A 26,967-nucleotide genomic window follows, 5' to 3' on the forward strand; every position below is an offset into this window, starting at 1 on the left:
TATTTGAATTCTGTTTCTTCCAACTAAAGTGAACATAAATAAACATGTGGAATTTTTTTTAAGCAAGGCAAGGACTCCACACAATACTATGAAATTTACTCTAGACAGTTAAACCTGAGTATATTTGATTATAAGATTTAACTTTGAGTTTCTGTTAATCTTTAAGAGGAGATTCCTTTTCCTCATTTTTAAATGTTTTGTTGATGGGCTGGCTGGTTAGCAAAGTTGGTTAGAGGGCAGTCTTGTAACACCAAGGTCAAGGGTTCAGATCCCAGTACCAGCCAGCTGCCAAAAAAAAAAGATATAAAGGAAAGGAACCACCCACAGCCACAGTGCTGGATGCAGAGCTTTGACATGAGCTCACCTTCTTTGGATGAGATAATCTTCCAGGATATCGAGGCAGCGCACCATCTGCGAGAAGATGAGTACTTTGTGGCCACCTGCAATCAGCTTAGGGAGTAGTTTATCAATCAGCACCAGCTTCCCTGCTGCCTGAATCATGGCCTGCAGCTGAAAGTCAGGAGCATCAGGGCTGTGGGTTTTTCGGAAATCTTCCAGAATTTTCTCCTCCGCCCCTGAAAGGGAATGAAGCAAAACTATTCCTTGAGCAATATATAAGGGTAAAAGCTGCTCTCTGTTTTACACATCCTACAAAAAGGAAGTGAATTCTTAGGTCCTGGACCAGCAGTCCAGCAAGTGGCCACTGGTGTGCATCCCTGCTCTGTGCCCTCAGTGGAGGGCTCAGCAGTGGCCGCAACGACATCTTGCAGAGAACGTGTGCTTTGCTTTCCTGGGAAGTCCCACTAAGCAGAGAAAGGATTTGAGGTACCAAGTCCTAAGCTGACTCACCCAAGCAAGGAAAACTTCCCAGAAAGTTGACAAAAAAGATCTTCATACCTCTTGACATCACAAAGACTAGCTATAAGAGAATCCAAGTCACATTTTGATTTAAAAATTTCTCAAAAAGTTTACTGTAAAAACACTTTCCAACATCTTCTCTAACTAGTACAGTTAACTGCTAAGTTATCTGCAGAGAGTTTTATTCTCATTGCAGCATTTTCATTTATTCAACTACATCAAACACATTTCTCAGTCCACAAGCAGAAAGTGAGGCTAGACTGCGAATAAATAAAGGGCAGCAAACTGATGAATGACATCCATCTTCTGCCAGGCAGAGCACGTACTGCAGAGGCACAGAGGTGAACTTGGCTGTGTGCTTATTAGCTGGATGGCTTAGGCAATTCCCTGACCTCTCTGAACCTGTTTTATACTGTGTAAAAAGGTAAGAATACATACATTCTAGCATATATTGGAAATCCAATACATATATGAGATCTCCGATTATCATTAGCTTGCAGCAAAGACCCACGGCAGTCCTGAGTTACTCCCTAGTGCCCCGACTCACCATTGATCAGGTAGGGATGGTTACAGCATTTCCTCAGCTCCATCATGGTATTGATGAGATTGGGCATGTTGTGCTGATTTGCCCCCTTGGTCAGGAAGGAAAAATTCTTCTCCAGGATGGCACGGTAGTATTTTTTCTGGATATTGGTCAGTTCCACTTCAATGATGGTCTCTTGTTTGGGAGCAAGGTTCTTTTCCACGTCATCTTTCAGCCGCCGAAGCATCATTGGTTTTAGGATAGATTGCAGTTTCTTTACCTGTCCAAGGAAATGAGACCTATTCACCTACCCTAAGCCTGATTTAATGATTACTGGGGCATTCCAACATTCACTATAATCTCCTGAACATCTAATCATAGTACTAAAAGAAACATCATAATTGATTCCTGAAAATGGGGAATTTCTAATAGTACTGAAAGGAAAAAAAGGGATCTGGTTTTAATTCACAAGTAATTGCCTATGTGGCAATCTCACAAAATAAAAAAGGAGAAAGATACAAAAGACAGTACCTATTCTCTAGAAAACAAACCTTTCTTGCTCTTTCTCTAGCACACACACATGCACAGTAATTACTTGAAGGATATTTTAAGTCATGTTAGGAGGTACAAGTGATATATTACAAAAGGAAGACTTAGACACTGAAAGAACAGAGCAAGAAGTAGATGCAATTTAGAAATGGATTCCTCCTATACCTTTTAAATGACAACAGCAGCATTACATGTTTGGGGGCAGCAGTATGTACAGAATGCTGTCACATCAGGGGCACTTTAAGCCTGACAGTGTTCTTTGCTATGATTTGTCTGTGCTTCTCCTCACAGCCCAGGCCTGGACAGCAGATCTCTACTCACTTGACTGCACCAGCAAGGTGACCTGTTCCCTCTCCCAGGAAGACAAGGACAGAGTAAGGGAGTCAAAGCACCTGAGTTAACCTGGAGCTAAAACATGATACAAGTAAGATTAACCCTGATGGGAAAATAAAATAAGGGAAAGTGAAAGTGCAAAAGAAGGGCCGACCCTGTGGCTCACTCGGGAGAGTGCGGCGCTGGGAGCGCCGAGGCCGCGGGTTCGGATCCCTGAGCGCGGTGTGGGCGACACCACACCAAGGGCTGCGATCCCCTTACCGGTCACAACAACAACAACAACAACAACAAAAAGAAAGTGCAAAAGAAATTAAGTTTCAAGTCAGAAAGAGCTGTTCAAAAAATTTAAAAGGGGTAGATTCTGCATAAATAAGCTGTGTGCTGTGGCAATGCTTCCAAAAAAGTATAAAATGATTTACAGAGAGTAATTTAGAAGAGTTACTTACTGGAGCAAGTTTTAGACAATGATGAATATGCTTTACTTTGGAAACAGATGCTTTCTAGAACTTTTGTTTGCCTTGTTTTAAAATATAAACATCTCAAAGAAGCAGAGGGTAGAATGGTGGTCACCAGGGACTGGGGTGGGGGGTGGGGTGGAGAGGAAACTGGGGAGATGTTGGTCAAAGGATACAAAATTCAGTTAGGAGAAACAAGTTCAAGAGCTCTATTGCACAACATGGTGACTATAATTAATAACAATGCATTCTTAAAGATTGCTGAGAGTGGATTTTGAGTGCTCTCACCACAAAAAATAAATGAGGTAATGCATATTTTAATTAGCTTGATTTAGCCACTCTACAATGCATACATATTTCAAAACATCATTTGCACATGATAAATACATACACTTTTTGTCAACTAGAAAAAGATAAATTTTTTAAAAATTTAAAATTAAAATACAGACCTTTGATGCCATTTTTATGGTTTTCTCCTAACTCACTCCAGTCTTAAACCTAACCCTTTTATGAGACTTTGATTTTACCAACCAAGGGTTCTTAGGAATCTAATCCTCCAAACGGGTAAGGAATTACTATGTAAGAACCCAAAGAGAAGAGATACAACTAGCTAATTGTTAAAGACAGGGACAAATGTCAATCTGCCACATGCTGTATTCAGCTTTTGCCCTTTTCTTGGTTCATACCTTGAATCATTTAGAGTATACTATATGCCAGACACTGTGCTGGTCAATACAACAAACACAACTTTGGAGATGTGGGCCTTGTCCTCAAGGAGATCATTGTCTAGGAAGAAGAAAAAATGCATACCACAAATTAAGTGCAATGGGAGAAGAGGATGCATTTCTAATGGCCTGAAAATGGAGAGATGGTTGGAGTTGGCTTTTGAAGGATCAACAGACATTACAAATGTAAAAAAGGGGGATTAAGTTTGATTATTCATTGTTCTCAAAGTCTGACTTGCATCGGAAATAGAAAACAACAGACTGGAACCACAGTCTACTCTTGACATCTGTTAGTGAAATTCCAAAACCTTTTCATTCCCCAAATTCTCAGCCCCAACCTACTTTCACACCATTGGTAGATTAATTTGGCAAAACTAGTTACATCATTCCTGCAATATGAGTGTTTCATGGCTTCCCTATTACCTACTGAATTCTTCAACCTGTTGTTCAAGATCTTAAAACAATACAACCCTAAACTCCTCTGGCCTCATACTCCCCAATTCATCCACCCACTTTCAGCTCTGCTAGATGATTCCCCACTTCTGAACAAATTCCATGGCTCTCATTATGCTGGGTTTTTCCCCTATGCAAAGTAGTCAGCACCCTTCTCACTCCACCTGTTGAAAACTTACCCATCCCACAAAATGCATTTTCCAATTGTACTCTCTCCATGAAGTCTTCCCTGATTGTTAAGCAAATGTGACCTTTCTTTCCTTTAAAGTCCCCAAGTCTATTGCTTATTCCTCTTACAGCACTTAAACTTGTCTGGCTTATTTCTATAATCTCTAGTAGATTTCAACCCATAATAGATAGATATTCATAAATATTGGTTGCTTTAAGTCAGCTTCGAGTCCAACAAGCTAGACTCAGGACCGAACCTTCAAAAACAGGAAATTCAGCTCATCTGGACAAAGCTGTACCTAACAACTATGCTAGGTATGTGACTGCCTTCTTTTTTTCACTACCTGTGTATTGTGTTGTACTCAAGAAGATGGGCCTGGGAATATATTGCACATTATGTAAGAGGAAGGTTGAAGGATGAGGGAAGCAGAAGAAAGCACCATGCTCTTGGGGCCAGAGCTATAAGCACCATCACTGAACATGGAAGTGAGATCACTGAAGCAGGACACCTCATATGCTAACGTGAGATATTCTGGATGTTGACTCCCCTATCCTTTGGAGTAGTAAGAACTGCTCATAATCAGCTTACTCTCCACAACATGAACAAACAAATGCATAAATTAAAGGCGGTAATGCTCATTTTACCAAGGACGTGAGAGCTTGCTAAATCCTGTCCCACAGTGACTTGCTGTTCTCCTTGATGGTGAAGGTAACCATCACATTGACTCCTTAATCCTTCAGGCCCCTAATTACCTGTTCTTCTGTTTTCAGATCTCCAAACTCCTCCAAGAAAGCAGTCTCTGAAGGAAACTGTGATGGCTCCAGAAAATTTAGCAAACTGAAGAGTTCCTCCACAGAGTTCTGCAAGGGTGTTCCAGTGAGCAGCACCTTATGTTCCTGCACAAATTAAAAGCACATGATGAACAGGCTTGAGCCACCAAAATTGTATATTTTAGTGGAGAAAATTACGCCAGGGCATTCTGTGCTCAATTTGGGGCAATTCTGTTCTCTTTTAATGAAAAGATAGTGTGCCAACACTTCACAGGGGTACAGTCAACCTTTCTTTCACATCACTGATTCCAGCAGCAATTTCCTGTTAATTAAGGCAACTATTCATTCATTCACTCAATATTATTGAGTGCCTACCCACCACATACTGAGCACTGTGCCAAGGAAGTAATGTTAAAAGGCCACCATCTTTGGTACCAGTTCATTCAGGGACCCAGAAACAAGCCAAAACACCTTACATTTCCACGTCAAAAATTTCATGATATTTAAGAGTCCCCTAAGTCCCTCTGGGAATCAATCTGTGGCAAACGTCAAATTGTTGACCCAGTTTATAATGACAACAAAAAATCTGATTCCTACATTATCACACTATAGAGAGCAAAAAGAAAATCTATAGTAAAAGGACTATGAACAAGTAAGCTATATGCAGAATGACTAATGGCTAAAGAATGCTTCCTCCATGCTGAATAGAAGGAACCTGTGTTTATATAAAGAGCCTGATAATGCTCACCAGGGCCATGAGCTTTAGACCCTCCAGGAGTTTGCAGTTCCTATTCTTCAATCTGTGAGCTTCATCAATTACCACACAGCTCCAGTGAATCTTCTTCAGCTCTGGACAATCTGCCAGGATCATCTCAAATGTTGTGATGACGACATGGAACTTGAAGACTCCTGAAAGGGGGTTTCCCTGAGAATGACACAACCGAAGGCACAGATTTACACCACAGCTACATAATCCTGCTATGGGTTACCTGATGGATTAGAGGAGGCAGCACTATAAAAGCTAGGGCCTAGGTGAGAAGCCAACAAGCACTGCTCTTCCTCATGTGAGAAAGGAGAGAACATAAGAATGAACCAGCTATTTAGATAAGAGAGACCTCACAGCATCAGTCAAACAAAGAAGACAGCATGTGCACTTACAAAGGTGAGAGGGATGAGCAATATGGAAAGAACAGCAAAGGAGCTTTTTATTTGTTAATTGCCATAATAAGGAAAGCAGATGGGTGGTGATTCACGCATTCCCAGCAAGGCGTCAGTCTAAAGAATGCATAGCTTGAATGTCCAAGGAACCCCCTGCTGTTTTTCACATTTAATTAATTTCACCTTGCAACTTAAGTTCTAGCACAGATTCACAGTAATGATCTCAGTTCACCTGGGACAAGTGCTACCAGGCAGGACACGTCTTTGTCTTTCAGCCTGTCTCGGTATTGCCATCACATTTCAAGGACTGAGCTGCATCATGTTAGAGCACATCTTAAATTTCTTTTAAGTGTCTCCTTCTGCTGTCTACAAAACCCCTAGGGAGAGCACTGGATTTCCTCTGGTTGGAGTCATTTAATTTTTATCTTGCTTAATCATAAAAACCAGTGCCCAGGTCAAGCATACAACCATACTCAGTGAAGTGATTATACTTAATAAAACTTTTTATAAAAGTTCTGTTGTGCTTTTAACAATTTTAAATCTGTTTTCTCTTTATCCTTCTCTGTCAAATCTGTTAACCTCCTTTCCAAATTCTCTGGCTGGGAATCCATCCTCTGCATACTAATTCTTCTGCTCACTTTCTTCACTAAGAACATAAAAATTCAGATAAAATCTTCTGCATATAAAAGCAACTTCATAAGACAACCAATAAGCCAAGCTTTCAATGTCCTAAAAAAGCCTCTGGTATATCTCAGAGAGTTTGGAAAGCATGCCCCACAGTCCTGTGTTTTATAATAAATTAAAATAAACTACCAGGGAGGAGCAAGAAGTCAGCCTCAGCAAACACATGGCTCTACAAAGTAAGTCAACAGTAACCTAAGGTGCAGGGCACTAAAACTCCTGAATGTAAATGACAGGAAGGCTGTTCTGAGCTCTTTCAGCCCCTGGGTGTAAGTGACTCACATGAGGCTCACCTGTGCATCTCTGTACACCATTTCATATTGCTGGATCATCTGCCTGCTGATCTGGCTGCCGTGGTATACAATGGCATTCATCTCCGTCCACGTCCGGAACTCCCGCTCCCAGTTAGTGATGGTGGAGAGAGGGGCGATGATGAGAAAAGGGCCGTGGATTCCCCTGAAGAATATTTCTGAAAGGAATGTGATGGACTGGATGGTTTTCCCTAGGCCCATCTCATCAGCCAAAATACAGTTTTTCCTGCAGAAAGTAAGAAATATAGGAAGGAGGTAATTCATTACCAATATAGGAAAGTTGCAGAGGTTGGCTGTAACTAAAAAGACTAAAAAGATGCTTCAGAAGTACACCTTGACCTGTAAGGTCATCAGCGAAGACTTTATCGCATTTTATAGAGATGAAATTGAAGCTAGTTTTTATTATTATTTATACCCTGCCTGCTGATTAGATTAGCCAAAAATAAAAATAAAAAAGCATAAAGTCAGTGACATCTAAAGATCATTCCTTTTGCTTGGAAAAACACCTGACAAAAAAGTAAAACAAGTCTTAGAATGACTAATGTACAAAGATTACTGCCCTAAATCAATGGCTGTGCTGTGCCCTCTCACCACTCTGCTGCTGCTCTAGGTTTTCCAGGCCAAGGAAACAATATTTCTCCAGGTACAAACTTTTGATTCTGGTTCCTCACCTGTTATACCAATTAAAAAGAAGCCAGTTCATCCCCTCCAGCTGGTACTCCCGGAGCTGGTTACTATTCTTATATTCGCGAGACTTCTCGAGTTTCTGCCAGGAGTCTGAGGCAGGCCTCTCCTAAGAAGCAAAGTAGGGAGCACAATACACAGAGAATGATGTTTTATTAGCAAACCATGGGTAATAGCGGGGAAAGTGGCAAGTCTCAAACACTGCCTAAGGCTGGTTTTAAACTGTTATTATTTTCTGAGTAATGTGCAGATTTTACCAGATTAAACAAAGAACACCTCCATAAAATTTGCAAGTAATTAAGAAGAGAAACAGACCTAACTAAAATCTTGATAAGTGTTACATTGTTTTACTTAGACTCTGAGATATCACTACCATTTACACTTTAATCTCCCTGTGCTAATATTAGTCAGGTTTTTTAGTTTCTATAAACAATTTCTATTATTTCTTTGTGTCTAGGGTATCAGCTCAGGAAGCATAGTAGGTCAAATATTTTGTTGGTTAGTTTCTAAAATCAGCCCATAGGCAAAAAATTTGAGGATCAAAACTGCAAATGAAATTCCCCTTAAACAAAATAGAGGCAGTCTTAATATTTTTCCATATGAAACACCAGTTTCTAAAAATAACTAATCTTTTCTCTACTGATATAAAATGCCACTTTTATCACATATACTAAGTTCCAGTATATCCATGGAGCTAAATCTAGATTCTTCATTTCATTCCACTGGCTTGTTTGTCTACTACTACAATAAAACCACTCTTTTTACCTACTATAGCTATATATCTGATGGGGAATTAGTTTTCAAAAATGTCTTGACTGTTCTATGCTATTTACTATTCTGTATAACTTTAGAATCAATTTGTCAAGTTCTCTTAAAATCTCAATGAAATTTCAATTAGAATTACACTACACTTGTTAATTTGGGGAAAACTTAAATCTTTATGTACTGAGCCATCCCATTCAAAAATTTCGTTTATTTAGGTTTTTTTTTTATTTGGACAGAGACTCGATTATTTTGTTTAAGACAAATTAAGCCCTAAGTTGACACTTTAAGGTCTTACAAATAAAATATTCTTAGCTACACCTGTAGTTATAAACGGGAATATTGATACAGTAGCTTCTCTAAACAGCAATTTTAGTCTTTGGTAATTCTACTTAGGATTACTACAATAAAGTTTATACCTGAAATACATTAACTAAAACTAATCCATTTGCATATGAGATTTAATAAACTATCCCCAATTATATCTCTCATATTTGGAAATAAGTATAAGCTGTCCATGGTCTTTCAGAAAAATACATCACAATTTACCTACAAAATTACTACAGCTATGATTAGACTAATAAGCACTTTGAAATGAGACTTTGTTGAATATTATTACCAGCATATACTTACAGGTGTTTTCAGAAATAAAGGAGAAAAAATACATTACTCCAATAAAAGAAAAATTATTTTAAGAATAAGCTTCTAAGCAAAGATATTCCTATATAAATTCTCCTGCTCTGTTCCCTTAAAGAAATTACCTTCCTCTTAGCCTACAAGAACCATTCAGCCTGGAACCCACTCCACAGGGCATTCTTCCCTCCTCTGCAACCCATTCCATAGGGCATATGCCTCCCTCCTCTACTAGATACTATGCAACCCATTCCATGGAGCATTGTTCCCTACTCTACTCCATATCTCCACAGATACCATGGAGAGCCTTTCTGGAAGCTTCCTTACCTCTAGTGACTCAAGTGGCTTGGTACCTGCATTGTAGATACCATATAATAAATTTCACTGTATATTTCTACTTCTCAGCCTTGGAAGTGCTCTAGATGTGGAGGCATCACTACCTAGTCACTCATCTGGATTTTCCCTCTTTCTCCAGTGCTAAAGATTTTAGTTTTACATCATCTACTGACCAGGAATTTCAGCTATCTAAGCATAAGACCTGAAATCAGCTAGAAGTTTCTGACACCTATGGCTCCTAAGTGGTATACACTGTAGGAAACAAATGACCCCAAGACTCCACAACTTTCAGTACCTACTTAGTTAATTTCAAAAGAGAAGAACTAATTCTTGACATTTCCAGTGGGGGTCTGGCCTTGAAAGGACTGCTGCTCTCCTTTTGCAATCATTTCTTACACTTTTGTTTCTTCCTTTCTCAAAATTTCGTATTTTACCTACAAGTAACCCATTTTTATCAAAGAGATTTTAGGTATAGAATGTCCTATTCATCAAGACTGGTAAGGACATCTCCAGAATTCAAAATCCAGAATAAGATCCCTTTAAAAAGTTATTCAGCTTTAATTATATATTTAGCTACCATTTCACAATTTACATAAGATTTCAAAATGTGCATTTTAAATAAGAACCAATAAATTAGGGGAAAAAAAGACAAGTATAAAATGATACTATGGTTCACTGAGAGATGGAGAGGACAGCAGCATCACAACAGCAAAGAAGTAAAGAAAATGTGAAGTTGCCTGAAAACACTGAGAATCCATATTCCTGCCAAATGTGCATATAGTAAGTGAGGAATTAAGTGGAAGTCAGGCTGACAGAATGTGTAAGAATTCTGACTACTTCTACGTGATAACTTATAATCACCAACAGAATGAAATTCTCTCTACTCTGCTCCCACACTGGTGGGCTTCTGTATTACGCCGCACAACCCAATCAGCCTGGTACTGCATTTGTCCATGTACACACCTGCTTCTTCCTTTAGACTGTGAGCTCCTGGGGGCAGGGCCTGTACTTTGTTTCTTATCCTAAAACACTGACAAATTGAATTAAAACCAGACAGCAGTTAAGAGTATGAGGGTACTTCAAAAAGTTTGTGGAAAAACAGAATTAAAAGATGACACAAATCTTTCCACGAACCTTTTTGAAGTACCCTCATATATATAGAAAAAGGTTGAAAGAGGAATTTTTTTTTCTTTTTTTTTTTTTTACCAGCAAGGGAATCGCAACCCTCGGCACGGTGTGGTCCGCACCGTGCTCAGCCAGTGAGTGCACCGGCCATCCCTATATAGGATCCGAACCCGCAGCCTCGGCACTACCAGTGCCGCACTCTCCCAAGTGAGCCACGGGGCCGGCCCTGAAAGAGGAATTTAATAATCAATCTTGCAGACAAAAACACTAAAAACTATAAACTAAATTTCTAATCACAGTTCTGCATCTCAAGATACTTCTGGTACATCTTTCATAGCCCAAAAAACCAAAAACAAAACACTGTTCTTGAATGGACTCTGACAGGTATCTAAGTTCAATGCTGAGGTCTAGTACTTTGAGTCTCAACCTTCCAGTGATGTAAAAGCAACAAATAATACTAATTAAAACCTGGACAAGAGTTTTTCATATAAAAATGGTGATTTTTTTTTTTTAACAGAAATGATCGTTCCAGCCTGCAGCCATATTCTTTAACTACTAATTCTCTTTCCAAGTGAGTTACACCTTAACAAGGCTCTGATCTCAATTCTTCTTCCTTTTAATTATTGATACTCTATATACAACTACTTGTCAGGTCCCCCAGCGCATCTTTGCAGTTGAGTGATAACACAACATCAGAAAAACAAACTGATCCAATCAACACATATTCAAAATCTACACTCTGAGAGGTACCAGGGATCTACAGATAAAGGACAGTTCTTCTCCTCAAGAATACTACATTCGAGTGAAGGAAAAGGATAAAAACAAAGAAAAGAGGTCATTGATGGAACAAGAGATAAGAAATAGGAAACAAGAAAGATACTATCTAATGAGCTTCTTTCCCACTCCAGGCATTTCTTTTACACATTCTGTCTTCCTAACTCAATATACCAAGAAACCTAAGCCCATATCCAAGGTTCTCAAATGTCACATACATCAAAATAAGAGTCCAGACCTAAAACTGATCAGGGTGCTGGCAAAGCCAGAGGAAAACATCCTGAACTACAGATTCAGTGGGGGAGTGACAAAGGTAAGACACTGCAGAAACAACTTAGGAGCACAGATAAACATCCACAGTGCACATCCATATGGATGGATCATCCACAGTGCACAGCTCATAAAAGTCCATGTTACAAGAGGCATCAGACAGATATGGATACTTTACCACGTGCTTAATTTCAGGGAGAACTTGCAGAGACTCAAATTCTTTAACCTTTGCAGGGTCCACGTCTTCTTCCAGCTCCCATGTGCTTTCCTCATATGGTAGTGAGCACCACTTCACCAGGTAATGCGTCACCTCCTGGTAGGGAACAGGAGAGAAACTCAATGTTCTTCTAGATTAAAGGAGTCAACCACACTCTGCCAACCCCTGAAAAACCACCCTACATGACAACACATGAATACTATTAAAACAAAGGCCACATGTTATCAAAACAAGCAAAATATGTGGAAAGAAGGGAAGATGCTTAAGGAGAGGCAAAAGGGCAAAACACCTACCTCCCCTGTCTCTGCATCCTTGGTGTGGGCCACCTCCAAGATGCGATCAACTTCTACATAGTCAGGATTAAACAAGTCTTCATCAGGCTAAGACAAGCAGAAGAGAACAGTTAAGAAATGTGGCCCCTTCCCTCAAATCCAACACCCAGGGTTTTATCTTTAAGTGACCTCTATGCTAAGCACTATCAGGAAACACAGAAAGAAATGGTTTGCTTGAGAATAAAAGGCATTTCACAGACATTTCTTCACTGTCCCCAAGTCCTGCTTTCCCTGACTAAATCTGAAGGATCCAACCATCTTAGAGCACCACGGCCAGATAAGACTTTCCCTGCTGATCGTTACAGCCATGTGCAAAAATCAGCAAAAGAAGAGTTCCCTTTTTCTTACTGCTCCTTGTTCCAAAGACAGCCCTTGGCAACTAGGAATTAGTTTCTTTTTCTTCATAACAACGGTAACAACAATGGTTAACACTGGGAAGGGGCATTAGGGGAGCTTCCTAGGTACTGACAACTCTCTATTCCCTCATCTAGGTGGTAGTTACACAAATGTATTTATTTTGTAATAATCCATTGAGATGTGAACTTAGGATTTATCTTCATGCACATTATGCTTAAAAAAAGTTTACTTACAAATCAACAATAAACAACATTTAGGAACGCTTAATGTGTGTCCAGAGTTATGCTAATTGCTTTCATTTGTCTCAAAACTACCTTATGGAGTAGGTGCTATAATTACCTTATGGATGAAGAAACCAATTCAGAAAGGTCAAGTAATGTGATGAAGATCACAGAGCCTTGCAAATTGGAATGTTTACCCAAGACTTTCTTACCCAGGAGCCCTCCTCCTGGACTGCTGGAATGTTCTTACTGCCTCTAGGCTGGAAGGCACTTTAGGGGTTAACTATCATCATCTAGTCAATGCAGGAACACATTTGCATCCTGGCAAACCCACCCTCAGATTCAATTATTTCTATTAAGAAATTTACTACCCTCTAAGATCTGATCCACTGTCAAAACAGCTTTAGCGCTCTATTTGTCTAGTAGTACAAGGGCACTTCAACAAGTTCGTGGAAAGATTTGTATTATTTTTCCATGAACTTTTGAAGTACCCTCACAGTATCATGATCTTTATCATTATCATTATTAAATACAGCTTAACTTCTTTCCTTGTGCTGTCACTCATTGGTGTCACAACTGCCTCCTCTCCAGCACTGGTAAGTAATTTGATTCTCTCCTGTCTGTGTTGGCTCTTCAACAACCTCCCCCCTACCTGGGTTAAATAATCCCCAGTTGGTTGCACTGTTCTTCATACTCCATGTTTCCAGACCTCTTAATGATACAGAGAACTAACATGTATGGAATAGTAACTAAGAACCAGGCATCGTGCTAACCACTTCTATAAACACTGTCACTTATTATTCACAGTAGCCGAGATATGTAAACAACCTGAGTGCCCATCCACAGATATATAAAGTGTGATGTATATTTACATACAATAGAATATTATTTAGCCTTAAGAAAGAAGTAAATCCTGCCATTTGCAACGACATGGATGAACCTAGGGGACATTATGCTAAGTAAAATAAGCCAGACACAGAAAGACAAATATTGCATGACCTCACTTATAAATTGAACCTAAATAAGCAAACTCGTAGAAGCAGAAAGGAAGACGGTGGTTGCCAGGGGCAGAGGGGAAGGGTAAATGGGGAGATGTTGGTCAAAGGGTACAAAATTTCACTTATGCAGGATAAATAAGTTCTGGAGATGGAATGTACAGCATGGTGATGACAATTAAAAATACTATATTGTAAACGTGAAATTTGCTAAGAGGGTAGATCTTAAGTGTTCTTGCCACAAGTAAAAAAGAATGGCAACTATGTGAGGTGATAGATATGCTAATTAGCTTGACAATACTGATTATTTCACAATGTATACATACACCAAAACATCAAGTTGTACAACTTACATATATAATTTTTATTTGTCAATTATTCCTCAATAAAGCTGAAAAACAACAGCACCACTGAGTCATTTAATCCTCACAGGTATTCTGTGAAGTTGATACTGTTAGGAGTCCCGCTTGTATATATGAGGATAGTCAGTTTGAAGGAGCTTAGGCAAGTGGCCCAAGGCCACCCCAGCTCTGTGGGTGTGGGTGCAGGGGTGGTGGGAGGGAGCTGGAACCTGTGCCGTGGCAGTTTGACTCCAGAGCCCAGACTCTTAACATTGTGCAGTCCACTATCCATCTTTGCTCTCAATTGCTCAGCTATGCTTTTTAAAAAAATTTTTAACCACCATTACTTTCCTCCTACAGCTGTCCTCAAGTCTTACAAAGTCCCTCACTGAATCCCAGTAACCAAGTGAACACAATAGGTCTTAGGAATGAAGAAAGAAAGGCACAGCAGGACTGTTCTACTAGTGTACTCTAGGATTAATGCTGAGCAGGCATACCCCATTCTTGGCACACAGTAAACTTGTAGGTAATTTAACTGGCAATATCTTTTCTCCCTAGAACTGCTATCCAGCTATTTTCCCCTCTTCAAAATTATAAAGATTATTTTTGGGGTGCGGGGGGGGGCAGTAAACCTGTCCCCCTCCCCGCCCCCACAGGGATCTGAACTCTTGATCTTAGTGTTATAGCACTGTGCTCTAACCAACTGAGCTAACCAGCCAGCCCCCCCAAAGTCTTAAAATACCAATGTAGGGCATTATGTTTATTTCCATATTTTATTTATCCTAGCCTGTCCAAGTAAGCCTGGACTTTGACTTTGTCATTTATTCTACCATCACTGGGTCTGGTTAGAAAGTATTCTGAGTTTTCAAAATGATTTAGAATCAGAAGGCTTCCACCTCTGTGGTACATGGGAACCCGCAGCCTCTTGAGCCTGCTTTGGCTACATAAAAAAATAGTTGTAAATAATGGATATGAAGATGCTCTACTCAAAACTAAGTTACTATTATATCATAAGAATACAATTTATCCTAGTTACTAATAAAAATATTGAACAGGTCAAGACCAAAGACTGTTATAGGAACTACTCTCCACTATTAGTCCTCCTTAATTTCATGATGTGTTCCAAACTTCTCAAAAGTTGTTTCTTCCCACAAGAATATGAACTCTTGTTACGTTATCTCTATACACCCTAATTGTTTCCTCTATCTGTAAGCAAGGAAAAACCACTCCCTTAGGAATATATCAGAAACTAGACACACAGGGCTGTGTAGGTTATTGTAAGGAGTGTGCACTTTATTCCACGAAAACAGGAAGTGCTGAAGGGTCTGAAGCAGGGTGATGGTGTCCCTTAGCTGTGCCTAGTACCAGCGATGGGAACAGGAGAAAGACGGGCTCTGTCTGTCTCACAGGGCTTAAAATGGAAGAAAGAGACATGTAAACAAAGTTACTACACTGAAAATACTTGCTAAGCGAGAAGTGTGAATAAAATGTTCCAAAAATATGGAGTATCCAACTGGGCTTCAAGAATGGTCCTTCTAATTCCAGTCCTCACCTTCCTTTCACCACTCTCCATTAGAGAGGAACACTGCCATGAAAACAGTTCTCATGGGCTTTAAAACAATCATGGAGAGGAGCAGGGCCAAACTTCAAGGCTAAAGAGGAAGGATTTCAAGTGGGTTAAGGAGAATGTCTACTGACATTATCCTAAAATAATTGTTTATCACATGAGAAAAAGGAACACAACATGAATAACGAGTTGGTAAGTGTGCGCATCTGAGTGCACTTTTAGGGTATAGTGACTTTATGTTTTAAGAATAATTTTTATTGCTTTTTTTCTTCAAAAGTTATCTGTATAAAATTGAAAATTACATTAAAAAAAAAAAAGAAAATTTACCACAATCCCACCAACTAGAGAAAATGACTAATATAAATAACCCTTTATTAGAGCTAAGTCTTTATGTGAAGACTTGATAATTTCCTTAAAATAAATGACAGAATTAGAATTTCTGGGACAAAGGAAATGCAAATTTTGGGACATCTGATGTCTGTTACCATACTGCTTTTCTGACAGGTTATACCAAGTTGTGTTCCCATCAAGTAATGTACGAGAGCATCCCTTCCCCACACTCTAACCAGCAATGGGTAATACCTGTTCTTAAAACCCTCAGAGATTTGATAAGTAAATACTAAAAGAGTCCCATTTAAAAAAAACATTTTTTTTTTTTAGCAGCTGGCTGAAGATTACCATTTAATTTGCATTTCTTTGATTACTAGTGAAATTGACTACATTTTTGTATGGTTAATGGCCAATTTTTCCTTCTTTCTGAATTCCGTTAATTTGTCCATTTTTTCTATTTGGGGTTTTCTATTTTTCTTATTGAGTTATGAGTATTTCTCATCATTAAAGCTATTTGTCAAATGTATATAATGCGTGCATATGAGTGTGCATAAATATAAATAGAAAAGTTCCCATATTGGATAAAAAGAATGTATGTGCACGTATATAATTAGGAAAAATGTATATGTACATAACGTATATATATATATTTCCTGATTATTTACTTAAGATTTGTTTGTGGTATGTTCTGATATATAGCTATTACAGATTTGTTGAATATTCACATCCATTAATCCTTCCTCTTTCTGTAGATACAATATTTAGAAATTCCGAAGTTTATGTAATGTAATTATTTCTTTTCTAACACTTTTAGCTTTTGTTTTTGTTTTTTAAGTCTTTGAGTGAAACGCTTTTTTGGGAGGAGGGGCTGCAGGGAAGAAAGAACTGTGTGCGTACTCCTCACTATTTATTGGTATTCAGACCAAGGTGCATGTTCTTATGAGCTGCCAGTTTGTAAGGTTTGATGCTCAGCACTTTGGTAGATATTTTGTTTCCTTTGGCTTAATTAAATCTAGACTAGTTTTGCTGCAAATCAGCACACACTTATCAATTTGGCTTGAGCAAAAGATCTGTATAGGACTTCACCGTGGACTTAGAAACTTAAACCCAGTACTTAATGCAAGAAAAGCAGCAGTCAAATGAGTAAGTAAGTATTGATTCACCTCAGTAAAAATGTGCTTCATCTGGGCTTGTTTATTCCTAAATCGCTTGATCTTCTGTGCAATACGAGGATCCTTTTCAAGTTCTTCCATTGTGGCCCATTTACAATGTAAGTAGGAACTATCCAAAGACACACAAATTGTGAGACAAGCACAGAGCTAGCAAATGATTGAGCTTTAAGGTGTTCAATAAATGGGGTGATCATCTAACACAGAAGCAGTGGAGTGGTCTGTTGTAAAACTGCTGGAGATTAGCCTTAGAAAGGCCTTACCCTCAAGGACAACAGAAAACAAAACAAAATGGAGTAATTCCAAGCAACTGATCTCTCTGTAGCTTCTACAGGAACTAGAGTGGAAGGAAGGCATGTGTGGGCAGGCTATCATTAATACACGTTAGTGAAAGCAGGCAGGTAGCAAGGAGAAAAAAATGCAAGAAAGAAAAAGTATGTGCTGCAGGACAATGGTTCTCCACCCTGGGTGCACATGAGAATTTCCCAGGGAGTTTTTAAGAAACACCAATCTTTGGGACCACTCTGAGTATGAGTCAGAGTCAATTGGTCTTGGGTGCAGCGAGGGCTTCAGTAGTCATAAAAACATCTCCTGGTAATTCTATGTGTAGCCAAATTTGCGCATTACTGCCTAAGGTGAACTTGAATCAGACAAGATCTGTGGGTCATGCCTTAGGGGCCATTCTCTGAAAACACAGAAGATAATGAAGTGACAAGGGAAAGGAAGTTTTATTAATATAAAATCCAAACACGTATAATACTTTAAACAGACGTACAAATTTCTATACTTAACGTAGAATAGCTCCAAGTCGAATGGAGGTTCTCCTGGGTGAACCTGTAACCAACAGCAAACAGTTAGCCCACATCCCAGGCAGGCCACCCTTATGTGCCAGCTGGTAAACCCAAACTAGCCCAGGGCTCTGAGAAACCAAGTGATTGCACTCATCTCTGGCATCCCCCAGATCCTCACCCCTGACACACCAGTGGTATTCAGACTGCAAGAAATTAAGTTGCTGTCATAAATACTTGAAGTGAAGATGAAGCCAGGTTCTCACTGGCACCAACATGTTCTCCTACCCCAGGAAGTTTCTCTAGGGGATTCCAACAATGGTTCTGAGATGTCTAAAGAAAAAACCCCCACAATATTTCCATTAGGACTCTTTTTGCATTTCTTCTTTTTGGCCCCCCTGATGACTTTCAATGAGCTATAGCAACTAAGGGATAAATACCTTTTCTAGGATCACAATAGAGAAAATGATCAGTTTGAGCTATTCTAGATATTTAAGTTTAATGTCCTAAAATCCTCACTGGAGGTAAAAGTTAAGTGTTGCCTGGCTCTCACTCCAGCCAAGAATGACCCCTCTAGGTTCTCTAGTCAAATATCTCTTCACAGAGAGAATAATCTGTGCTAGTCACATAAAATCTAATGAGCCACCAACCTCCTGGACTGTCTTAGATGCCAGGATCTTCTCAATGATGTTTGCATCATCTTCTGGAGGCTCCTGGAGACAGAGATCAAAAGGAAAGAAAATTACCGGCACCACAGAACCCTCCCAAAATAATTCTGTAAAAAATACCACAATAGGTTCTACTTCATTCTAAAGTTCACCATTGAGTACTGAAGCCTCCCTCCTATCAGCCCTCAGCTTGATCAAAACATCACAACATTTCACAAAGGAGAGGGTTCTTTTCTTTTTTTTTTTTTGTCTTTTTCATGACCGGCACTCAGCCAGTGAGTGCACCGGCCATTCCTATATAGGATCGGAACCCGCGGTGGGATCGTCGCAGCGCTCCCAGTGCCGCATTCTCCCGAGTGCGCCACGGGCTCAGCCCAAAGGAGAGGGTTCTAACCTCTTGGCACAACCCTACCACATAGCAGAGAAGTTATTTTGCTTTTCAGATTCAATTTCAGATCTACCTTTAGCCATCAATAAAATTGGTCCTAGAACTTCCCTTCTCTGCAAAACTACCTATACATTGCTGCGTATTTTCAGAAAGCTGTAACAGAAAAGAGATTGGGTGCCTTGGAATGAGAAAGTCTCAATTCTAACACCTACCAGCTACTAACTTTGGATAAGTTGATTAACACCTTAGTTTCCAAATCTATTAAATAGGAGTCAAGGCTAGCCGATTAGCTCAGTTGGTTAGAATGTGGTGCTGATAACACCAAGGTCTAGGGTTTGATTTCTGTATCAGCTAGCGCCCCCCCCAAAGGTTAAAAATAGTAGTCAAAAATGCATATCTCACAAGGTTACTGGGAGGATAAACTGCTATGTGAATACATTTTTTTGAATAGTAAGTGCTGTGTAAAAAAAAAAGATAGAATTATTCTCTATTAAATTGTACCATCTTTCTCCTCTGTACCTGGAAATGGCTTCCTGTTTCACTCATCATCCTGTGCAAATCCCAACTAAAAACAAATTAATTCCTTCCTTCCTACCCTAGATACACATCAAAATTTCTAGGCTACGAATCTCCATGAAATCTCTTTCTAGAGAATATTTATGATGGGCGAAAAAAAAAAAAAAAACAAACTACATTAAGCTTGTCATTACAAGCTTAAATAAGGATGCCCTGAGTCAGAACATCCTTATGCTTAACAATCTTTCTAGGACTTTGACCAGTTTAATTTCAGTTGTTTTATATGTACTGTGACCTTGCCAGATCTATCACAATACAGGACTTAAAACAGTATATAAAAAGAACACTAATCACAACAACCCTAACTGCCAAAATCACTATTCTAGGTTTCTGGTTGGAACATCTCAGAAGGATACACTTTCAGTTTACCCATTCTAGGGTTCACCTGTCCCAAAGCCAAACCATTACAGAAAACTGCATTTCTTAAGATCATAAATCAAGGCTTTCCCAGAAAAGTGATGAGAGTTTAAAAAAAAGGAAAAAAAAAAAAAACCCAAGGAAGGCATATGGCAGAAAAGAATTATGGAATTCGGCAAGCAGGCAGAGACAGATACTCCCAAAGGTTACAAATATTTACTACGCTCCACCAGACACATGGCATTGTGCCAGGTGCCATGCCAAAGTTAATCCAAAATGACAAAAGTCTTTTCTCACTGCTAAACAAGCAGGCAATTGAACTGTACATACAAAAGAAAGAAGAGGCAGGAATACAGACTAAGCTTTTGTTTTCTGTTTAGTATTTGTTCTGCTTGATCCTTAAGTACAGGTAAGAAAAGAAGGAGTAGCTTATCTTTTTGTCTTCTCACTCTACAGAGTAAACCTTTTGAGGGCAGAGACTCTTATGTGTTTTATTTACTGATTTAGCTACTAGCCTAGAAAAGGTCAGGCAAAAATGGGTAATCAAGAGGTATTTGTTGAATGCTAAATAACGGAAGAGAAAAAGAGAGATAGAAGGAAAGAGAGTGAAAAAATACTCATGAAGTATCAAACTCTCTGAGGCCACAGACTAGAGACAGCTATTATTCTAGGTCTACACCACCTAATTAAAAAGTCTCCCCCTTCTCCATACACTCAGACATATCATATACTGTCAGGACAATAACAGTAAAGGGCCAAAGATAGGTGTACTTTCATGAGTGGCAAGGACCACTATCACTGACCTTACAGCCAGCAAAGTCTGACTACAGCAAGTGGGCAGTGAGAAAAAAACAGGTGTTAGGTTAAGAGAAACAAGATTAACAAACCAACTTCTTTCCTAAATTTACATACCACATTATTTATTGAGTACCTTTTGTGTTTTATGCTCTGGTCTTTACAGAAATAAACGGGATGTATATATAGTCTTCATCATCAAGGAACTACCAGACATGCTAACATAACGCTTAGTAATTGAGGTATGGCATACACATAGTATGCACAAATATTAAGTGTCTATCTAGATGAGTTTCACATATACACTTATATAATTACCACCCAGATCAAGTTATATAACCTTTCCAACATTCTGGAAGATCTCTGTGCCCATGCTGGAAGTAAGCACTATTCAGATTTCTACCACCACAGAATAGTTTGCCTATTATTAAACTTCATATAAATAGAATCACAGTATGTAGTTCATTCTTTTGTAATACTGCATCGTATTTCGTTATATAAATATACCACTATTAATTTACCCACTCTACTGTTGAGGAACATTTGGGTTGCTTCTAATTTTTGTATTAAGCATAAAGTTCATATAAACTGAGTGTCTTTTGGTGGACAATATGCTCATTTATCTTGGATATATACCTAGGAGTGGAAATGCTGGGTTATAAGGTAGGTTCATGTTTGGTTTTAATGGATATTATCAAAAATTTTCCCAATGTGATTTTAACAATTTTTACACCCACCAGAAATGTACAGGAGTTCCAAGTGACTTGATATTGCTAGTCCATAACACACTGGCCATTCTAGTGGATGCAGTGTTGCTTCTTTAATTCACATTTCCTTGATAACAGGATGTTATCATCCTCAGTGGTCATTTAGGTATCATCTTTTATGAACCTCCTATTCAAGTCATTTACCTATTTAAAAAATTGTCCTTTTCTATTTATTTGCAGGAGTTCTTTATATATTTCGGATAAGAATCCTCTGTAAGATATACAGATTACAAACATTTTCTACCAGTCTATGGTTTGCCTTTTCAATCTCTTAATGTGTCTTCTGATGAACAGAAGTTCTATATAATCTACTTTATCGGGCCGAGCCCGCGGCGCACTCGGGAGAGTGCAGCGCTGGGAGCGCGGCAACGCTCCCGCCACGGGTTCGGATCCTATATAGGAATGGCTGAGTGCCAGTCACAAAAAAGACAAAAAAAAAAAAAAAAAAAAAATCCACTTTATCAATATTTTTTCTTATGAATAGTATTTTTGTGGCCTGTTTAAGAAATCTTTGTTGCCACCAAGGTCATTAAGCCACACATGCAATTTTAAATTATCTAGTAGCCACATTTAAAAAAGTAGAAACAGGTGCAATTGCTTTTAATAATATATTTTACTTAAACCAATATACCTCAAATATGACCAACATGTAATTAATATAAAAATTAAGAAAATATTTTTATATTCTTTTTTTATGCCAAGCCTTCAAAATACAGTGTGTACTTCATACTTCCAGGATATCTCAAGTTAAACTAGCCATGTTTCAAGTGCTCAATAGCCACATGTGGCTGGCAGTGTCCATACTGGACAATGTAGCCCTATTTTGCTCCATTGGTTTATTTGTCTGTCCTTACAGCAAGACTACCCTGTCTTCATTCCTATAGATTCGTTATAAAGTAAGTCTTCCAACTTAGTTCTTCTTTTTCAAGATCATCTCAGGCTATTCTAGGCCTTCAGCATTTCCATACAAATTTCTACCCACAAAATACACCCTGCTTCGATTCTGACTGGGACTGAATGTATAGACACCTTAACAATATTGAATACATGTTCATGGTATAGCTCTCCATTTGTTTAGGTCTTCTTTAATCTCTCTCGGCAATGTTTTTAGTATAGAGGACTTGCAGATCTTTTGAGGATTATTCCAGGGTGTCTGATGCTATTATAAATCGGATTTTATAATTATCCTTTCCTGATTGGTAATTTACAGAAACCTGATTGGCAAATTACAGAAAAAAAAAAAATATATTTTGTATATTGTCTTTGTATCCAGCAACTTAGCTAAATCCAAATTTACTAATACTCATGTATTAGTATTAGTTTGTAGATTCTGTTCAATTTTCTATATACACAGTCATGTCATCTACAAATAATGACAGTTTTACTTCTCCCTTCCTAATCTTTATATTATATATATATATATATATATATATATATATTTTTTTTTTTTTTTAATGGACATTTATTTATTTACTTATGGCAGCTGGCTGGTATGGGGATCCGAACCTGGGACCTTGGTGTTGTAAGGCTGCGCTCCAACCAACTGAACTAACTGGCCAGCCCCCCTTATCTTTATACTTTTTATTTCTTCTTTTTTCTTATTGTAGTGTGTAGGGCCCTAAAGTGTATTTCTGAATATAAATGATAGTGGAATCTTTTTTTTCACTCCCAATTTCGGGAGGGATGCATTCAATAATGCACCACTTAATGTAATACAAGGTACTTCAAAATGTTCATGGAAAGAGTTATATTATCTTTTAATTCTATTTTTCCATGAACTTTTTGAAGCACCCTTATATTAGCTGTCAGTTTTTCTCTAGTGACCTTTAAGATATTCTCTCAGTCTTTGGTTTTCTACAGTTTAAGATATGCCTGGTTGCGGTTTTCTTTTCTGTATTTTTCCTGCTTGGGGGTTACCTGAATTTGAATCTATTGGTTGTTATCTTCCATCAGTTTAGAAGTTCTTAGTCATTAATTCTATGAGTATCTCCAAATGCTGCTCTGCTCCTATTTCCTGCATGCCTAGGAATCCAATCAAAAATACATTAGACCTTTATATCCACTTGTCCCTCTCTCCTCTTATGCTTTTATGTTTTGCTCTGTTCTATCCATCCATTTTTCTCTGTGTGCTTCAATTTAGAAGTTTTCCATTGATATGCCTTCATATTCACTAATCATATCTTTTGCTGTATCTAATCTGCTTTAAAACCAATCCATTGGGTTCTGAATCTTATAAATTGAAATTTTCAGTTCTAAACTATTGATTTGACTCTCTTTATAGATTCAATTCTCTGTTGAAAGACTTCATTTAAAAATTTATCTTGTCCATCTTTTCCTTTATTTTCTTTAACATATATTAATATGTTATTTTAAAGTTCTTTTCTGCTAACTCCAATATTTGTGCCACCTGAGGTCTGCTCCTATTATATGCTATCATCTTTATTTTTAGTCACATTTTCCAGTCTAAGATCTAATAATTTTTAATTATATGTTATACATTGTGGATAAAAGAATTGTAGCAACTTCAAACAATATTTTTTACAAGTGTTTCCTCCTTTATCTAAGACAAACACAGAGGGGGTGGTTCCTTTGATCCAGTCAGGGCCTGAGCTGGGTCAGGACCAGGTAACTGTTTTAAGATTTAATCCATATCTTGTTTCATTTACCCTGTTCCTGGAGCACAAATGTACAAGGTCACTGACTGAGAGGCTGGTGGGTCTTTTGTCTCTTGAGCCCCGAAACATATGCTTTATGGAAGTTTTGAGCTTAGCTTCTTAGTCTACAACTCCAAGCAGGTTAAAAGTCTGACAAATATCTTAAGGGAGAGTCAGTTTTTTTGTGGTAGGCCCATCCCTTTAGTGAGATTTTCATCTCCTAAGTACTGTGAGACTATGAAGTTTCAATCTGCCTTCTGGCTGAACTCCTGGCTTCCTGAGCTCCCTAGAATTCAGCAAAAGTCTCTTGAGGAAATCCCCTTGCTTTTGGGGATCCCTTTAGTTTCCAATCATTTCACCAGCCCTATATATTCAATCACCATCAGGGTCAGATGATTTCTCTTCAGCCCAGAATAGTCTCTTTGTTTGGGCCAAGCCTGACCCTCAGCCTGCTACCAGAACTGGGAAAAGTCCCCAGAGAAGAAAATATTAAGCAATTGTCAGCTCACCTAGGAATGACTCTTCATGATCTGCAATTTTATTGCTTCCACAGCTATCTGATATCTTCAAATATATGCTTTGCCTTTTGCAATTTATCTTTTTTTACCCCTTGCAGTTTAGGGTTAGCTTGCCATGACCTACTGTATCTCACCTGCCAGTGAAAATCCTCCAACATTAACTCTTATTACTGAATTTGCTTAGGGTCTATTCTTTGAGTTTCTTCTCTTTTCTATTTACCCCCTCTCCTTTGGTGATCTAATCTGATCTCACGGTTTTACATACTGGCTACATTGGGATACCTACCAAATTTATACATCCAGCTCCAAACCTCTCCTTTGACTAGAGCCTCATATATCTAATTGTTACTTGCCATCTCCACTCAAATATTTCAAATTTAAAATATCTAAAAACTAAACTCTTGATCTCCAAGCCAACCCCTCATCCCTACCTACGCCTTCTACCTAGTCTTCTCCCATCTGAGTTAAAGGAAACTCTATCCTTTCAGGCGCTCAAACCAAAAATCTTGGCGTAATCCTTGACTGTGCTCTTTTCTCTCCACACTCTGTAAATGACTGACCAAGAAATCTTGTTGGCTCTACCTTCAAAATATGTCTAGAATCCAGCCTACTTCTCACCATCTCCACTGTTTCCACTCTAGTCCACACTACCTTCATTTCTCACCCTGATTATTTCCAAGAGCCTCCTATCCAGTCTCCCTGATTCTCTTCTTATCCCACTATTTTCAACACAACATTCAGAACAACCCTTTTTTATTATGTCACCCCTCTACTTACACTGTTTAAAAGGCTTTTCTTTTAACAGAATAAAACCAAAGACCTTCCAGTGGTCTACAAAACCTACAGGATCTACCCCGACCCTCCCACCTAATCAATTACCTTTTATATCTCCTTGCCTGTTCCTCATACATACCAGGAATGCTTTTCTACCTCAGGAACTTTGCATCGGCTGTTGTCTCTGCCCAAATGCTCTTCTCCACTACATGACTCCCTTTCTCCTTTACCTCCTTCAATTCTTTGCTCAAATGTTACTTTTTTAGTGAAGGTAACTCTGACCACCCTACTTAAAATTGTAACCCTCATTCCTGAATTCCATAACATCTTATTCTGTTATCTTTTTCCATAGCACTTATCACCACTGACATATCACATAATTTTCTTATTTATTAGGTTTATTACCAGCCTCTACGATTTGGCAGTTCTGAGCCTGGCCCTTTGGCCTCCCAGCTCATGTAAGTTCAAAGTGTGACAAACACCTGCAGATAGAGACTGCTTGTCTGTTCGATGCAGGCCTCCTCTCTATCTCTTGTAGGTCCCCTCCGTGAGGGCAGGAATTTTTGTCTGTTTTGCTCCTTGGTGTTATCACCACACCCAGGGAGTCCTTGGCATACAGCGGGTGCTCAATAAGTACTCTTGAATAAAATAATGTTAAGAGATTTTGCCATAGAACATTGTAATAGTGGTATAAAGCAAGCACTATGAGAACACAGAAGCTGGCACTTGGGTGAAACAGGAAAGGCTTTGGAAAAGAAGGGACATGCATATGAGTTTGATCTGTTGGTCAGCATTAAACTTTCGTAACTGCTGACTACTTTCCCTACCTGCTTCCAAGTCTGTGTACCCCAGACTAGCAAGCAAGCATTCATACAATGTACATACACACTGAAAGGAACGATGTTCTCTTCCTCACTACCAGATTGCTCCAAATATTCTTATTCTTACCTACCATAATGAATAGGTAAAGATGGTTTCTGATGGTAGGATTTTGATTGCTATTCAGAGTATATCACCAGGACCCAATCTAAGGAAATTTTAATACATAGATGAAGAAAGCACAGAACTTTCCACTGAGTATTAAAAAAACGGAGGAGTATTAAAAACACTTTTCATTTTAGAAAATGTTCAAGTAAAAATTAAGGAGTCAAATAAAATTTCAATTTATTTTTTAGCACTAGTTAAAGAATGGGGAGTGAACACTAGTGCTAAAGAATCAATGGTGATCATCGGAACACTGAGAACAGGTTTTCATCTATCCTAATAAAAGGAAAAGGGAGTAACATTTCCCAGACACACATCAAAGTAGGAAGAAAACAGGAAAATCAGGATAAGAGGCTGTGTATAAGCACGATCATGTGTGTATAAACACTCGGTGTATACAGATACACACAGATATAAACTAAATCTGCTTGCCAAACACACTTCCATAACAACCATCTGTCCTCAACTGCTTGGAATTTTCTCAAGTTATCTTTCAAAGAAGACCATTTTAATTCATTCACTTGTATGTCAGAGATTCATATAATTTCAAATTTAAAAATTTTATTCTTAGGGAAAATTTCAAAAACTCTCAAACCTATT

At 38.5% G+C, this 26,967-nt stretch overlaps 1 protein-coding gene across 1 annotated transcript in view; it reads right to left on the reverse strand.

Moving 5' to 3' along the window:
- The window catches only part of CHD6 (chromodomain helicase DNA binding protein 6), a 199,976-nt gene that overhangs the window by 78,595 nt on the left and 94,414 nt on the right, over nucleotides 1-26,967 (reverse strand). Inside the window, exons 6-16 of the mRNA XM_063092193.1 lie at nucleotides 18,537-18,599; nucleotides 17,874-17,932; nucleotides 17,093-17,210; nucleotides 12,080-12,166; nucleotides 11,748-11,882; nucleotides 7,657-7,778; nucleotides 6,968-7,211; nucleotides 5,584-5,760; nucleotides 4,818-4,961; nucleotides 1,406-1,661; nucleotides 365-575 (exon numbers count right to left, since the gene is read on the reverse strand). Coding sequence (XP_062948263.1) covers nucleotides 365-575; nucleotides 1,406-1,661; nucleotides 4,818-4,961; nucleotides 5,584-5,760; nucleotides 6,968-7,211; nucleotides 7,657-7,778; nucleotides 11,748-11,882; nucleotides 12,080-12,166; nucleotides 17,093-17,210; nucleotides 17,874-17,932; nucleotides 18,537-18,599 — 1,616 coding nt within the window. The remainder of the gene's footprint in view (nucleotides 1-364; nucleotides 576-1,405; nucleotides 1,662-4,817; nucleotides 4,962-5,583; nucleotides 5,761-6,967; nucleotides 7,212-7,656; nucleotides 7,779-11,747; nucleotides 11,883-12,079; nucleotides 12,167-17,092; nucleotides 17,211-17,873; nucleotides 17,933-18,536; nucleotides 18,600-26,967) is intronic.

Source organism: Cynocephalus volans, chromosome 1 (genome assembly GCF_027409185.1).
Source record: "Cynocephalus volans isolate mCynVol1 chromosome 1, mCynVol1.pri, whole genome shotgun sequence".
Lineage (NCBI taxonomy): Eukaryota > Metazoa > Chordata > Mammalia > Dermoptera > Cynocephalidae > Cynocephalus > Cynocephalus volans.